The 17,564-nt window shown below is 40.6% G+C and overlaps 1 protein-coding gene across 3 annotated transcripts; it reads left to right on the plus strand.

Moving 5' to 3' along the window:
- Positions 1-601: 601 nt before the first annotated feature.
- On the plus strand, positions 602-17,196 carry GPRC5B (G protein-coupled receptor class C group 5 member B). Of its 3 annotated transcripts, none has more exons than XM_032197482.1 (4): positions 602-732; positions 6,627-7,640; positions 12,130-12,242; positions 13,619-17,196. In XM_032197482.1, exons 2-4 carry the CDS (start codon positions 6,635-6,637, stop codon positions 13,661-13,663), a joined length of 1,164 nt encoding a protein of 387 aa, XP_032053373.1. In that variant the 5' UTR covers positions 602-732; positions 6,627-6,634; the 3' UTR covers positions 13,664-17,196. The 3 variants fall into 3 exon arrangements, with proteins under 3 accessions (XP_032053373.1, XP_032053376.1, XP_032053374.1); XM_032197485.1 differs by having other exon boundaries at positions 6,631-7,640; XM_032197483.1 differs by lacking the exon at positions 602-732 and adding an exon at positions 2,717-2,813.
- The last annotated feature ends 368 nt before the right edge of the window (positions 17,197-17,564 follow it).

Here is a 17,564-nt window from a genome sequence, read left to right on the forward strand (position 1 = left end):
ACATTGCGAGCTGGGAGGCACCGACCAGCTCTGAGCATCGCCTTTGTGGGGCCCCATGTGCTCACAGGGCCTGTTCCTGAATTGTGCTGCATAAGCAACCTGGAAAATGTCGTTTGCTCAATACAATTTCTCTCTTCTGAATGTCTAAGGTAGCAGCAGGTTGGACACGTGCACCGGAGGCAGATGGGGCGAATATTTCCAGCCCATCGCAAACCCCAGCTGCCACGGAGCTGCAAAGCCTCCCTCCCCTGCCAGCCCCAAACCAGCCCGAGGTGTGCACACGCAGCCGGCGTGCCGGGATGGGTGCGCAGCCCGGATTTCTCGCACCCCGTCCGCACAGCACCGGGGCGCGCAGGACCGCACGCTGTGCACGGTGCCCGCTCCCGGCTCCCCGTGCCCTGCGCTCCCTGCACCTCGCAGCAGCAATCCGGCCGGGCTGGGGGCGAGCCGTGCCGTGCCAGTGCCCGTGGAGGTGGATACGTGCCGAGCCCAGCCGAGCCGAGCCGTGCCGGGGCGGGGCGGTGGGAGGGGGCTCGCCGCCGGGTCGTAGCGCAGCGGGGCGGAGGGCGCAGAGCAGGGCGGGCAGCGCACCGCTCCGTGCCGTGCCGTGCCGGGGCCAGGCGCTCCATGAGCAGCCCCGGGGGGGCTCGGTGCTCGCAGGCTCCGGGATGTGACTTGCGGCGGGCAGGCGGACACAGCTGCCCCGCCGGCCTCGGCTGCAGCAGCCAGCGGGTGAGTGGGGTCCCCGGTCCCGGTCCCTATTCCTCAGCCCCCGGTCTCTATTCTCCGGTCCCCATTCCCCAGTTCCTGGCCCCCGGAGGTGCCGGCCCCGAGCTGCGCCCGCGGAATTAGCCCGGTGGCCGGCAGCAGACAGCAGGCTGCAGGGAGTCCGGCAGGGGGATTAGGGTGGATATAGGGCAGCAGAGGGGGGCGGAGGAGGGGGCTGCCCCCGCCTGGAAGGGCTGGCGAGGAGGGGGCTTTGAGCCAGGCTGGGGGAGGGAGGGAGGGAGGGAGGGGGGGAGGGAGAGCCTGGGAAGAGAGAGGGGAGAGCGAAGGGAGCGGGGGACAGAAGGGGAGCAGGCTAGGTGCGGGCGGGGAGGAGGCGGCGGTGCGGGAGGATTAAGGGGGAGCGGGGAAGCGGCCGCAGGCGGGGGCTGCCCGGCCCCGCGCCCCCCGGCACCGGGCGCTGTGCTCCGGGACCGGGACCGGGACCGGGGGGAGAAGCCTTTTGCTGGCCCCTGGCTGCGCCTTTCTGCCCGGTCCCGGCCTCAGCTGGAAGGTGGGAGCCCCAGGTCGGGGTGCAGCGCGCCTCGGGAGGGCTGAGCCCCGCCAGCTGTTTAATTTCCACTTAATAAAAAGCCCTCCCTCTGTATTGCTTCTCCCCGAAGCCAAAGAGCGATAGGATTTAGCACTTATGTGAACCCTTTGTTTACGCCTGACCTAATGTTTATCCCAAGGCTAACAGGATTTCCTGCCCGCTGAACCTCGACACCTCGGTGGGCTCTCGCTGCTGGAGCACGGAGCCTGTGCGGTGCTTTATGTGCCGCTTACCAGCCGGGGCTGTGGGTACTGAGGTGTTGTCTCCCTGCATCAGGGCCATCAGGTGAAGGGAACCCCTCCATCACGAGGCTGTGACATGAAGAGAAACAGTTGGAGAATTAGCAAAGCAAAGGAAAAACATTGATTGGTGTCATTGGTCGATAGTAGCATAATAAGAGCAGACTTCATAGTCATAAGCATTTAGGTACAGAGGACATACAGTGTCTGACTGAAGGAAATGGTGAGCACCTAGAACAGCTGAAAGCTCATTGCATATAACATTCAGCGTTGCAAAGTATTTCTAAATGAAAACACATTTTCCTACGTCTTTTGGAGAGGGGTCATGCTTTCTGTAGCTGTGAGCATTACGTGGGTTATTCCAACGCAGGGTAAATCCAAACCAGGGTTGTGTTTTTGCATACAAAGTGCAATTGCACTATTAATTATTATTCTAGAAATACATCTGCTCAGTAGACTGATCTTGGCTCGACTCTTGCTGCTCTGTTATCAGTCTTGAAGCTCATTCTTCAAATCTGATCAAAAGGAGCTGGCAGAGATCCCGTGTTGTGATTAATTCCTCACTCGCTACCATCTCTCCACAACACTTGGTGGTGGGGGCGGTTTTTTTTGGAAATGCTACAGTGAACCAGTCTTCTGCCTGTGCGTGGCTGAGCAGGTTACTATTTGTGCTACTACTGCTTTTATTTACTGGGCTGTTTTCCTTTTCTGAGATCAGATGCTTCCTCCTGTATCAGTTGATTAACGTTCGGACTGTAAAAAGGGGATCGGACAATGCATCTAACCATAAATAACATAAACCTTTACATGGTTACAGATTTATTCTTGCTATAGATATTCTCTAATGGCACACAGCAGCATGTGTTTGACTAGGTAACAGATTTGCAGTCTTTGGTCAGAAGGCTTCAGCTCTTGAAAGCCTCACTGATTTTTAACCATGACAACTTTCTGATGACAACTGTGAGATTTTTCTCTTTCTGCTCAGTTGCTTGCTTGCAATTGTACTTTGTACCGCTGGGGCAGCTCCATGTCTGCCATTTCTGTACCGGTTCTTGCACTGTCCCCTACGCCCGATAGCGCAGGGGACTTCACTCCGCTGCAAACAGCAGTTTGTGCTTGGTAACTGAGAACAGATCTTAGACTAAAAATTGAGGGCTGGATTTGCAAGCTGTCCTACTGTTTGCTTTCTGCTTTTGCCTGAAATACCTAAAGCTCCTCAATTGGTTTTATGTGCTTCTGATTGCTCTCGGGTCCAGGTATGTTGGCTTAACCAGTTGCACTGCAATCTGATTTTGGAGGGGGATCTGGAGACAAAAAAAATCAATCTGACTTCCTCCTGTATTAACAGTTTCATTCAGCTCTGCCGGAGACACGTTGGTGTCGCTGACTGTGTGTGCTGGAATGTTTCTGTGACATTTCTGCATTACTATCGCTGTAGCTCTCCGGTGGGAGTAGGAGTGAGGTGCCAGTCAAACAGAGCGCTATTGTTACTGCCGAGAGGTTGCATAACTTTGCTGAGAGCTAATCTAGACATAAAGAGGTAAAAATACTAATCTCCTGCAGTCACTGATTTATGTAGCTACTGGGAATAATGAGCAGAGATGAGATTCTGTAGTAAAATCGAGGCGCACAGGCTTCTGCCTCTCCACCCACAACACAGGCTTGAGGAAGGCACTATTTTAACAACAAACCCATACTGATACTTTGCTTTTCCAAAACAACTTTTCTGGAAAAAAAAAAAAGACTTTATAGTTTTCCCTTTTACTTACTGAGTCTGTGGTTTCAGCTAAAGCTAAAACTTCAGTGTTGTAATGCAATTTTTCCTTGTCTATATGCCAGTGTGAGTTCACTGCTGAGGAACAGTGCTACCAAGAGGATTTGGGCTGGTATCATCACAGGGTTTGCATATTAATGTTGTCAGTTCTTACCTAGTCAGGCAGAAGTATGTACTAAACTGATTGCAAACGTGGCTGTATCTATAGCAGTGACAAGGAGAAGATTCCTCATTTGGAGGAAGCCCAGTTTGAAAGCTTTGATGTAGAAAGCATTTACTGTTCAGCATGACTTGCTGACATGTGATGGGAATGTGATTGCACACCAAGAATACCTGTCAGCATTCCTAGAGATTTCTTGTTTTATGCTGTAGCTGCATTGGAGCTTTCTAAGAGAACTACTGTTTATTTCCATCAGCTCTCCCAAAAGTAATTTCACAGATGGAAGAAACTTGGGAAAACTCCTGAGTTGAACATCTCTGAATTTCTGTGTTTTCCCCTTTCCTAAAGAGACTACTCCTTCGTGGAGGGGAAACTACTCCAAATGTATTAACCCTCCTTTCGCAAACACTTCCAAATAGGAAGAGGAAACAAATGATGGGCTGACAATATGACTGCTTACCCATGCAGCACAATCTCCATGGAAACAGACTGTCCTAGAATAGCTCAATCACATGAGGGTTACATGACAAGAATAAAGTAACCAGAAAACTGGAAAATATCTTAGAACTAGAGATACTTGCACTTAATTCATTACCCCCCAGGTCTTTGGAGAGCAGTGAATAAACAAAGCTAGTATTAAAACCAATTTAGTGCATGTATATCATTATTTGTAAGTGGTAGGGTAGTGGAAAATTAACGTGATCCTCATTTAAAGGGCTGTTTATTGTTTCCCATTTGGGAGACATTGAGGATGAGTTTTGAGTAACTTTCCACAGGATCTCCTGCTTCTTGAAATTGGTACCCATGGTTCACAGCATTGCCTTAGATCCTAGTGGATTTCCTCCCTTTGTACCAGCAGGTGACCATTCCCCACTTTTATTTTTAGGATGTTTTGGATATCCTAAAAAGTAAATGCACTAGTTGGAGTAAGAACCACCTATGTGTAGAAGGGATTCCTAAGTTACCTTCGGAATGTTTCCTTCTAGTTAATTCTGTACTCGTAAAGATATTTATTGAGCATGACCATTTTCAATAGGGAAATGAATATATTTCACTGATGATTAATTTTCTTTGTGTAAAGTCAGTGTTTTTACCATGTCATGACAGTTATTGAGAAACCTGTTATACAAATCAGGTACAAATAAGTAAATCTTCTACCATTTCACCATAAAGAAAATTACAGTTAGGTAGGAAAAAATCTTTAGTCATTAGCTGCAAGTCATAGTAGCGTTAGAACATTTTAGCCCTTCCAACAGTGTGAGGATACTGTAATTTCTGTGGGCAGGCACAGCTCATTCATTACTTGTCTCTTGTTTGTCCGATGCCCTATCACCTTATTTGTCACAGCTTCTACTTCAGAGATGAAATTTTGTAATAAGCTTTTTTGTCTGTTGCATAAATGAAGACCATAAAGTCATTACACATTTATATTAGCACATTTGCTGTCTTGGTTCCTCTAATAGGAAAGTGTAATTTCCATCATTCGTCTCCTGGCAGTAGCCTAAAATGGGCACTGTTCATTATTCAGCGAAAGGGGATGAACATTAGCTTAAAGATTGCGATTCTCAAGATTTAACTTTGCCTGTTACAGGATTATAACACACTGGAAGAAAACCCATAGTGCTCATCTGTAATAGATGCTGCACTGTTTCATGAAGTGTGTGTAAATAGTTTTGGCACTGGTTAGGACTGATTATGTCCAATGTAACAACATTGCACTGTGACTTTAAAACATTTTCAACTCATTAAACTTCTTGATGTTTTCATTAAACACATTTCTGATTTATAAAACATCGTTATACGAGTAATCATTTAGGGCTTTGTGTAAGTTGTAAAAAAGTTACTGATAGCATCTCAGTTTCTTGCTCTATATCTTAAGCATGTCATGTGAGTTACATGAGTAACTCAGTGCCTGCTTCCATGGTGTTTTTCTTCCATAAAGTCTCCACACACCATATAATGAAATTCTTATTCTGAGCATTTTCACCTAGGCATGCAGTTCACATCACTGAATGTAATCCTACTGAAATCTGTAGCACTAATTAAGCAAGTGAAGGTTAACAGGATGAGGTTTCATATCTGGTACACGTAGTGTTTACACTCTCTGGGATAGATTATTCATTTAAATGTTACATTTTTAACAATCTTCTCCTTTGCCCCGCTTTGCTAAGTAAAAGCAAATGGCGTAACATGCATCTTTTAAAATCACCTAATCTGTGTTCTGCCTAAAACTAGGAATTTGTCTTGACTTGCTGGAATTTGTCCAGATTTTTGGTCCTGGTGATTGAGCATGGTATGTTGTGTTCCTGGGGAGTTTACAATTGTTCACTCTGTAGGCTGAGGAAAGTGAAGCTCTGTTTTTTGTTGTTTGTTTCATTGAATGGCTTTAGATTTGCTAAGAAGCACAAAGAGACATTCATTTTTGATGAGTTGATTGATGACGCTGCATGTGTGCACCATTGTTGCAGAATATGAGATTTCTCTAGCCAACCATTCCCATTTGCAAATGCAATCTAATACCTGGGCTTTGGAAGAGGATGAAAGGAATGAATATCATAACTGCCTATTGACTGAGGATGAAAACAAGATTTTCCTTTAAAAAAAAAAAATAAAGCACAATGTTTATTTTCCTCAGACAGCTTTGTCTCTCTCTCTTTTTTTTTTTTTTTTTTAAAGGGGAGGAAGGGGGCTAACTCTATCATTATTCCAGTAAAGGAGCAAGCCTCTGAAATAGTCTAATTCTGATGCAACTTACACTTGTATCAGATTCAGTGCAATTCACACATTCTTTAAGAAGCCAAATTTGAACAGTAAAACACCACAGTTAATGTATGATTTCACAACATGATAAATTGTTTCTTATGGTTGCGTTTTAGAATATTTGCAGGGGTGGTGATGGGAAACATTTTCAATCTATGCAAATGCAGAAACGAATCAGTTTGCACTCAGCGTACAACAGGCAAAAGTAACTTTCTGGGAGGGCAGCACAAGGGGATGGGGTAGGCTAATTCAGCTGAAAATTCAGTGCAAAAAACAAGTGTAAATGTGAGCTATTGAAACAGGCTGTACTTCCAATTGCTGTGAAATGCTCCGAAGTAACATGTAGCTAAACAAACAAATGTTTTATTGTCTCAGACAGAAAAATGAAAACCTACCCAGCCATTGGTTTCTTCCTCCTCTTCGTGATCAGCTATGGCTCTTCTGAAAACTCCAGCACGCCGAGAGGGTGCGGACTGGACCTCCTCCCGCAGTACGTGTACCTGTGCGACCTGGATGCCATTTGGGGAATAGTTGTGGAGGCAGTTGCGGGAGCAGGTGTGCTGACAACATTGCTGCTGATGCTGATTTTGCTGGTGAGGCTGCCCTTCATCAAGGAGAAAGAGAAGAAGAGCCCCCTGGGAATGCACTTCCTCTTTCTTTTTGGGACTCTTGGACTGTTTGGGCTGACATTTGCTTTCATCATCCAAGAAGATGAAATGGTGTGCTCTACCCGAAGGTTTCTATGGGGAGTTATCTTTGCTTTGTGCTTCTCGTGCCTGCTAGCTCAAGCCTGGAGACTTCGTAGACTAGTTCGACATGGGAAAAGTCCATCTGGCTGGCATCTAGCTGGTGTGGCGATCTGCCTGATGCTTGTTCAGGTCATTATTGCAACCGAGTGGTTAATACTAACAGTTGTCAGAGATAACAAGTTGGCCTGCAGCTATGAACCGATGGATTTTGCTATGGCTTTGATTTACGTTATGTTCCTGATGGTATTTACCATGGGTTTTTCTCTTTTCACTCTCTGTGGAAAGTTTAAGAAATGGAAGAAAAATGGAGTATGTCTCATTATAACACTTTTCTTTTCCATTCTGATTTGGGTAGCCTGGATGACTATGTACCTCTTTGGTAATGCTGAACTAAAGAGAAGAGACAAATGGAGTGATCCCACTCTTGCTATTGCACTGGTGTCCAGTGGTTGGGTGTTTGTTATTTTTCATGCTATCCCTGAGGTCCACTGTACCATCCTTCCATCACAGCAGGAAAACACTCCCAATTATTTTGATACTTCACAGCCAAGGATGCGTGAAACTGCTTTTGAGGAAGATATACAGCTTCCTCGGAGCTACATGGAAAATAAAGCCTTTTCAATGGATGAACATAATGCAGGTAAGAATTTACTATTTTTATGTAGTAGCAAAGAAAATAATCTGTATGAGATGTTTTTCAGGTATTCAGAACAGGGCTCATTACATTTTTATTTTTTTTATATTGCTTATAGCTCACTTTTAAAATTTTTTGTTAAAAATCAATTATGAAAGTAGTAGAGGAAAAACAATACAGAAAATATGTCTTTTGGTTAGAATGACTCTTGTTTTTTTCATTGAAAAAAATGAACAACACCAAAAGCGGAAGGAAAACACTGGAAAAATAACTTCTATTTTCAAATAACGTAAATAATATATATATTTTTGTCATTACTAACAACATTTTATATGAAGTGTTTTTTTAAAACCCAAGAAAAAATCAAGTAAGTTCTCCATGTTACAAAGTGTTCAGCCTCTTCAGCAACAAAATAATTATTACTAATCATACTACCTGTAGCATAATAATCATGCCACCAGTAATATCATAGGACTTTGCTATTTTACAACGCTGGAGGAAAAAAAAAAATGCAAGGTGGTATACAGGCAAGTTCAAAGACAGTTTTTTGTCCTGAAGACTTTAACATATGAACAGAATACACAGAGACAGGTTTCAAGGTAATGGCTGCTTTCCTTGTCATAGCTGTTTGGTGACACAGAACAATGTGTTGTTCTGACACACAATGAAAATTTGCAATGAAAATGAGTGATTACCAAAAGGGCCAGAGCCCAACTGGTTGTTTAAGAGATCCAAACCATTGCTGAAAGTTTAACACAGATCAGAAAATATACAGGGATGCTTATGTGACTAGCCTGATGGTATTGTGTAGGGTAGGTTGTGTTCTGGTGAACTCCCACAATTGGACAAAGGATTTTGGTATTACACAAACTGCTTTTTATTCACTGTAATTGAGACGAGAACTTTGGCATCCCAGCCAATGACTATCCAGGCACTTTACCTTTGTTTTCATCTTTACGTATCGTTGTTTTCCTCTGGTTTTGATGTTTCCTCTGGATGTACACCAGACATGTAGGAAAAGGGCACTCATGTTTGTGACAGTGTTGGGTAAGGAAAATATTTTCCCTCCAAGTGCTTTAGCAGGAACTTTAAAGGTTTCCTCCTTGTATGAAAGCTTTGAACAGAAAGGAGTGAAGATCTGTGAGTATGTAACACAGGTAGTGATAAAACAAACAAAAATCACGTGGATGGAAGAATGCTTATTTATTACTAATGCTACAAAGAAGTAGAGGCAACTTTGCCATAGACTGTAAATGCATTCATCTTTCTTTTTTTACTGCCCTCCAACTCCCATTAAATTAATTTCATAGTAAGGTAACTGCAATGACTTCAGTGGAGTTATTTCTGACTAAGGCAGATATAAGAAGAAAATTGGATCTTTCAGCCTGTATTATTCTCATTCATGCATACATTTAAAAAAAAAAAAAAAAAAAAACACAGAAGCTCCTTTTTTATCTAGTCATTAGTGATCAATTTTTTTAGTGAAATGGATTAATGTATGATAGCTATAAAAGAATTATAGTATCTATTATAGTGTAATTTATGATGTTATGTTTTAATCTAAATACAAAATAGATTTCCTTATCTGATACCCTTATTAATATTTATCATAATAAATGCATGTCAATCCTATTCCCATGGCATGTGGAAGAAGGATGTGTTTTTAATAAATCAAAACAGAATAATTATTCCTTTGTAGTTGTTCTCTAGTGTATATATAGAATTACAACAGGGTTTGGAGACAAAACGTACTCATGGTGGAGAGTAAAAGTAAATACAAGTAAAAATATTCAAGTCACATATTAAGGCTGCAAGTGTTAATTTAAGTCATATCACTGCACTGACGGCTGTCAGTGGCTAAGCACTCAGAATCCATTAGCAATTGGCTCTTTGCAGGTATACAGAGAATAATCTTTTCTGCTATTCATTTAATTAACCTCAATTCAAGAATTTGTCTTTAAGAGTTCAGGAATTAAAGGAGGGATACTTTCTTCAATAATAATAATAATGATGTTTAAGAATAACAATGATACGTAAATTTTGGAAGATGTGATTTATGGTTGGACTTGGTGATCCTGAAGCTCTTTTCCAACCTAGGTGATTCTGTGATTCTCTGACTAGAAACCATCTCGTGGTTTGCTGACTGTAATATTTGTTTAAATAAGTGGTTAGCATTAAATGGAAAACATGTTTGGTTAAACGTATTTTCCATTAATTCATTCTGTATAAAGCAAATTTGCTTTCCTTTTTTTTTTTTTTTTTTTTTTTAAAAAAGACTTTAATAATCATTCTAAAAATCTGAATAACCTTTAAACTATAGGTTCAAATAAGCATATGGTCTCATTTTTTCCTTTTTCTCATCACAACATAGCTCCAAGTTATACATACCAAGAGGTGTTCTATTCCAGGAATACCATTAAGTATTAATAAAGCAAAACAGTTTTAAATTCAGTTATTTAAACAACATACTAATCTGTAATTTTAATATTCATGTGATAGATATGTTGAAATATCTACTTAGAAGAATTATTCTCATTTCCATGTCTTCTAAAAAATACTAGTTAAGTATTTAGAATCCCTGGAAAAGGGCAACTTAAATGAATTCTCAGTGCTGTCTCAAAGTGCATTGCTCAGTAACAGGGCAACTTCTGCAAAGCAAATAGGGTTTGTCTTATACATGAAAAACCTGGATAAGAAATGTGGAGTGCTACAACTGTTGAGAAACCCAAGCCCAATAAGCTCTATTACTCACTGAATTTCATTTAATAACTTTTAGTACTAAAAGTCATCCTCTGAGCCAGTGCCTAAAAACAAAGCTAACTAAATTTAAAATGTGTGTTAAAAGGAGACTATGACATGACATTTACTCAAACCTTCTTGGCAACTTTCTCTCTGATTCTCATGTTGGAAATATTTTAGACTAACGGCAGTAATAAGGAAGGAAAACTCAGCAATCTGAAATTGAATTTAGTGTCTTTTAAAATAGTTTTGAAATCACCATGTAAATTATATACTAAAATGTGTAAATATTTTAACGATAGGATGCATTATAGAGAGATCTTTCTTTGTGTGTACTATCAAATATCAGAGCAATCAGTTGTGTAACACACAATAAGAAGCATAACTACAAAGAAGGAATACTACTGAGCCTGAGGTAGTTAAACATAAAATAAAAGATACATAATTCTAGTGTAGAGGCTTTCATCTTTTGTCCTCCCAGTGTTCTGCAAAATATGTTAATATAGCGTGATATATATATATAACTTTAAAATATAGAGCAGATAAGGTTCCATATATATGTAAACAGCTGAGCATTTGTAGGGCTGGATTTCTAAATATCTGTGCTAAATGAACACTGTTCTTGATCTCTGTGTCCAACGCCCAAAGAGAAGAGCAGCAGTGGATGGAGGAATGTGTATGTCTGTAGGATCCATTTAAATCTTGTTGCACACAGTGCAATGATATTAAATCCTGACTCCATTGAAGTTTATGCTGAAATTCCTCTAAACTTCAGTTCATCCTCAATTTCAGCTAGAGAGCTGAGTATTGTAATTTCAATTAAATCTCAGAGAATTTCTTGCCCCAGGTGCCAGATCCAGGCATGTTTCTATTTACCAGCTGACAGATGAGTATTGCCCGCTGTAACCGCTCAAGCAGCGTGTATAAATGAGCTCTGTTCCCTGGCCACATCTGAATTCAGTGAAGCCATTATTTACCCCTGAAGTAAAATAGAGTATGTGTGCGCCAATCCCCGGACTGGTTTAGAGGGAAAGAAGCACATCCCTAACTACGCATCACTCATTCAGAATATACATCTTGAATCCAAACTTGTGCTGCAATTAATGGAGACACTAATGTAGGTCTGCTATAAACATTCAGAAGGACAGTCAGCATCTCTTTTGCCTCAGTTAATTGCCATGTTTAAGCTGTTTGAAAGCAATATTTACTTCATATTTCTAGTTTCGCAGAGTAAATATAATCTGAAACATCTGGAAAATCCTTATGTGCTCGTCATGCTGAAGTAATGCTCGTGGGGACTGTGAGCATGCTTGCTGGCTCAAGCAATGTTTTGGATCTCTGTCCTCTGAGTTTGATAGAAAGCAAAGAGTAATATCATTTTACTTAACCCCACAGTATCCAGACTGATAGAGGAAGCATTTTGCAGAAAGCATTGTGCAAGATGCATCACAGGTTCTCTGACTGGAGACATTAAACACCTGGTGAAATGAGACTAAGCAAAGTTTGAGAAACTTTTCCCATTCCACAGCAAACAGTTAATTTTATGTAAAACTGATTTATTTCCTGCAATCCCTCCCCAATTCTGTACAAAAACCTGCTGTTCAAAAGCAATGTGAAAACTGGTATGGCAGCATAAAAGTTAAAATAAATGGCACAGTTCCCAGTAACTAAATTGGAGGATTAAACTTTTATGATTTCAAAGGAGATGCGCAGCACTGACCGGGTTCTAAGAACAATCTCTCTTTTCTAAACACAGCGCTAAGGACGGCAGGATTTCGAAACGGCAGTTTGGGAAGCCGACCTAGTGCTCCCTTTAGAAGCAATGTTTATCAGCCAACTGAGATGGCAGTTGTGCTAAATGGTGGGACTGTAAGTATCAAAATGTGATGATTTAAGAAATCTTTGCTTTGTACCAATACATATACAACTGCTACTAATTGAAAAGCCTTCTGCATTTAGCTTATTCATAGCAGGGTGACAGCTATACATGAAAATTCAGGGAGCAAGTATGCATGTAATGCTCCCCTTCCTCTCTAGAAAAGTTGTAAGTACAGAGTATTTTGCATTTCTTTACTTAGCCATTCACATTTTGGACTGTAGCTTGGGTGAACCAAGTTCTTCTCTAAACAACCCCTTTGAACCACACTTGTGTTAAGTTTGTTAACTAGCAAGTGACACAATTTCCCACCTGATTTTTTTTTTCTAGATTTTGTGAGTCACACAAGTGTTTCAAGCCAGTACTTTACTCTAAATAACAGTAAATGTTGCAGATAACGGTGGTCTCTCACCTATCTTCCGCTTTCTTGTAAAACGTCCATAATTCTTTGTAAGTTACATATGTATGGATCTCTGTCAAAGATTCATAAAAGAGGAGTATAGAATATTTTAATGATAACAACGTAGATTTTTCTCTTAGGCAATAGTTTGGCATGCTGTTATTCGATAGACCTGTTTTTTGCAGCCTTGCAGTTGTAAGAATGGCTCAGCGATCTGATGCCAAACAGGCTTTCTAAATGTTTTTCGCATGATGTTTAAGTTGCAGCTAAGAAACTGCATATAGTAGGCATAATGTTAAGAAAGTAATTTTCATCTTCATGTTTTTTCATGCATACCAACATGCTTGTTAAAAATTTACCCATGAGCCAGTTTATACTCATGTGAGTTGGGTTTTTTTCTTTTGAATCATGAGCTGATTCCATAACTCAGCCTCAACATTTAAAGCCAAAGAATGCAATCTGATTGCAGGTCTCTTCTTTTGTTTGTAAGTAAGAACAGTTTTGTTTGGGTTTAGTAAGCAAGAGAGACTAGGTATGAGGATTCTGCAGTGTGGGTAATACAGTGGGAAACATACTGACTTGAATAAAATGAGGCTTGTGCTTTGCTGTCAGTAATGAATAGCTTCCTTTCGATACTTGGATTCATCTGTTCCAGTATTTTCTGATACTAGACTATGCAGCTCAGGAAAAAGGCAGTTTAAGGACGATAAGATGCTAGAGAATTTGTTTTGTTCTGAGGTGGATACAAAGCTTACTGGAGAGCATTAGATAGTAAAATGAGAGAGAAATGAATTTATAGTCATGGCTTTTACAGAGGTAAATGCACTGTATGGATTGAACATGAGTTTCATTGCATCATTTTGCTCTGGAAATACTGGCTCTAAAGCTGATGTGTACATGTAGCATGGTAACACTGATGTCTGAACACACTAGATCTCTCAGTTATGGGTTTATTATCCTTATTTGCAGATACCAACTGCTCCGCCAAGTTACACTGGACGACACCTCTGGTGAAAGGCTGTAGGCTGTAGAGAGTAAGAATCCTTGTTGCAGATTTTGTTCCTTGGCAGTGTGTCTTTGAGGGAGGAATCCATAGCAGTACCAGAACAAAGCAACAGAACATCCAGGAGCTTGTGAAATCCTACAGAGGATTTTGTGTAAATGTGAACACCACTGAACTGATAAACTAATTGCAAAAACAAAATTGTAAGCCTGAAGCTGAATATGATTTAAAATAGTAGTAGGCACACTTCAAAATGAAAGGAGGGATATTGCATTCTGAAATGTAAGATATTCTCTTGTCTGTAACTAGTGTGTGAGGCAAGCCTGATTTTAGTTGCCAGCTGCTTGCAAAATATCCTCCTTTCACCTAAACTTAATTCACGTTGCCACAAAAGATTGCCACTACAGTGTGAAAACATACAGGATTTCTTTCCATTTTGCTCCTTTTACCTTCATTTCCAATGCCATGAAAAGTCCTTGTTTGCTTCATTATCTAGCTGTACTGTAACATCACGTAGCATCATGTGCAGTCAAGCATTGTCATTCCGTGGCAACTCAATTACCATTACACTGTAGGTTGATATTCTTCTCTTTAAAAAGCCTGTGTATGAAGGCAGTTCTGGAGAGACAAAAGGTCTGTGCACGGTTTATGGGAGTTATGGAGCTTCTTGAGGCAGAGAAGAAGTGTAGGTCCAGCATAGTCAGCTTTCTCCAGAAGCCTGGAATCGGATTCCCTCTTATTCCTCAACCCCAGGTGCGAGCAGAGCCGCGCACATTGTCACTTCTCCTACAGAAGAAGCCATGAAAGGAAACTTTGGAGGGATATGCTTTGCAAAGACTTAGCTGGGGAGAGAACGTGATGCGGGTTTGCCAGAAGTACGTTCGTTGTGATGGTGGATGATGGGCGACCCACCGCACAACACAAGCCGGTCTGGGCTGGTAGGCTGATCCCGTCGAGCAGGAATTCGGTGGCAGCTGAAAAGTACTGATCACCTGTCAGGAGAAACTCAGCAGCATATAGGGTCAAGGCCTCTGTTTCTAATCCTTGTTCATATGAGTAGTCCCATTGACTGCAGTTGTTTGTGCATTTAAATGTGGTTGTGCGTTTTAGTGCCTAGCGGGTAGAATCTCCTTTCTGGAGGTGGTTTGTTGTTGTTTTTGTTTTTTAAGGTAGTTTCTTCCCTCGTCCTCCCCCCCACCTCCACTTCTTTGAGTTGATATAAAGCAGACTTTCTCAAAGCTTTTTATCTTTGTTTTCTCCAGGTTATTTGAAAGGTTCCCATTGCCCATTGTTTGTGCCATGGTTTTCATTATGTTTAAGCAATCATTCCTTTATTTAACATTTAATACATATCAGACATTGAAAACATCATTGTATCTTCACTGTTTGGCCGATGTTAATCTTAGCTTTCCTCGATACTAAAAGCAAATTGTTTTTACTTGAGGGCATAGGAAACATATAACAAATAAACTTTGCATATGCTATAATAAAAATATATATTTTCAAACTAAAAAATATAATGTACAAATAACCGAATAGCTTAGTAGCTTCACAGAAAGAAGTTACTTGCTGTATACTGCAAAAGAAATGAGTGTTTTATTTTTCAAGAGTCTTCCTGATTCTCCATGTACCTCCATTTCTACTGAATTAGGAACCTAGTCCTGCAGAATTGTACTCCCACGAGCAGTCTGGGTCTACATACAGGTACAGAGGCTGCAAGACCAGTCCCTAAGTGTTGCACACTGATATATATGTGTATATATATATGAAAAAATATATATTGCCATTCTTGCCATGATCATCTTATAGGATTTTATTTCACAGCCCTTCTCTTCCAGACGCAATGGTTTTCTGTCATGCATGAATAAAGGAGTGTGTTAGCTCCATGTCAGATATTCCCCCCTGCCCTTCCCTCCTTGAGGCAAAGGAAGCATCTGCTTGTTGTAGGGATTGCTTATTTTATTTTGTAAGTAACTAGGTGGCCTAGGTAACCAAGTAGGGTAGGGGTGGATATTGCATGCTATCCAGTGACTTAGAAATACGTTTTGCTTGTTAAAAGCAAAGCTTTGATCAAATAAAGTAACATTTATGATAGCAATAGTTACCCAGAAGTTGCATAATTTGGAAGAATATAAAACCCCTTATCATCACTTGCCTGAAGAGTTTTGTTTTAAAAAATCAGAAAACTACCGTAAAAACATATAAGATGACCATGGCATAAATGGTAGGCCAGCTTCCTTTTAAAAGTTTTATCATGCTACAGCCGAGATTTATGAACTACAATACATATTTTACAGACCTTGGACAAAAACAGTATGAGATATAGTCCTCTTAAGAAATAGTGTTGTTTTTTTTCTTTTTCTGGGTGTGACTGAATTGATAAATAGAGTTCCCAATCCTGCTCATAACGAAGCTGATTGGAATTTAAGGCCTTATACAAAAATACGGCCAGATTCTACAATCTGCTACTCACATGACTACTGTCCTTGGTTGGTCGTGTGAACTATTCACACCATTGCAAAGTAGCAGGATTGGGCTTAATTTGTGGTGAAGGTGTGGCAATAGATTAGGAGGGTCTTTACTTTCCAACTTCATACAATTAGTAATAAGCAATTTTTTTGTAAGTCACTAGTTTGTTATGTAAAATGCCCCAAATAAAAATGTAATTGAAGAAAGGCACCTTTATGTTAACTTATATTTCTGTTACAGTAAACACATTGTTTACTTTTGCCTTTTATGAGTTATCTAGAATGTAGAGCATCTGTGAACAACATAAGTGTAAGCACAAGCCTTTCACTGTTCAGTTAATTTTAATTAGCTTTTACACTATAAAAGCTACTATGTTGTCCCTTGATGGTATGTACTCGTGGTGTTTCCATACAGAAATTGTAAAGCATCTGAAAAAATTGTTACCAAAACTAGATTTATAATAACTGGCTTCTGATCAATGGGTAGAAAAGCATCCAAAGCCATACTTCACAGGTCCTGTCCTGCTTTCAGAGGAGCTGAGGGTGTTTGACACTTGCCAGAAAATATGTAGTATCTTCAGAATAGCACTCTCAGTACATGCACTTGTTTCTACAAACAAGGTACATGAAGTATAGAACTAGATGTTTCTGTTTTTGGTATAAACACAGGCATCTTGGTTGGCTTTGGAGCTTGATGCCTTGGGCCTAACCAAAGGCAATGCAAAAGGGAGCACTGTAGCTTTTATAATAAAACAATTGAACTATTCTACCAACTTACAGGATTACAAAGCAGGTGCTTTTTATTAATTGATGAGAGCTAAAGCTCATTTTTGATAGATAATATATTTATTAAATGTATTAATGTGTGTTTTATAACGTACCTTTTTTTCCGCTGATTGTTGCATACTGGTATCTCTTATTAAGTACATCTTTAAAGGATTTTCAAGACAATCAATGTGTACCATGATGACTGTACATAACTATACAAAACTACAAAGGTTGTAAAGCATGGGCAAATGTTTTATTTTCAAAATGCTGTTCTTAACGAGAATAAAGGCTTTACTATTTACTTACAACACTTGTGCTAGCTTGATGTTAAAATCCACCTATATTTTTTCTGCAGTATGAGCAAAGTTGAAATGAAGGAAACTGTCTCCTAAAGGCTAGGGCAAGATTCCTCCACCTTTGGTCACGTTCCCACGCTTGCCCCTAGCTCTAGCACCTCTCAAACCCTCTGTGAGCCAGGCAAGGAGCTGCACAGACAAGCTCCTAACACTACAACTAATTTTGATTCTTCCACTTGGCTCAGCAGTTCCTTGAACTGGCTCAAGCACTTGTGAAAGGAGGGGGGGGGGAGCAAGACCACACAGCTGTGGCTGAACAACACAGAATTGTGGTAACCTTGATGTTTTATCAGAGTTTTTCAAAAGCGGTTTTGTTTTCC

The sequence above is a fragment of the Aythya fuligula genome, chromosome 15 (assembly GCF_009819795.1).
Source record: "Aythya fuligula isolate bAytFul2 chromosome 15, bAytFul2.pri, whole genome shotgun sequence".
Lineage (NCBI taxonomy): Eukaryota > Metazoa > Chordata > Aves > Anseriformes > Anatidae > Aythya > Aythya fuligula.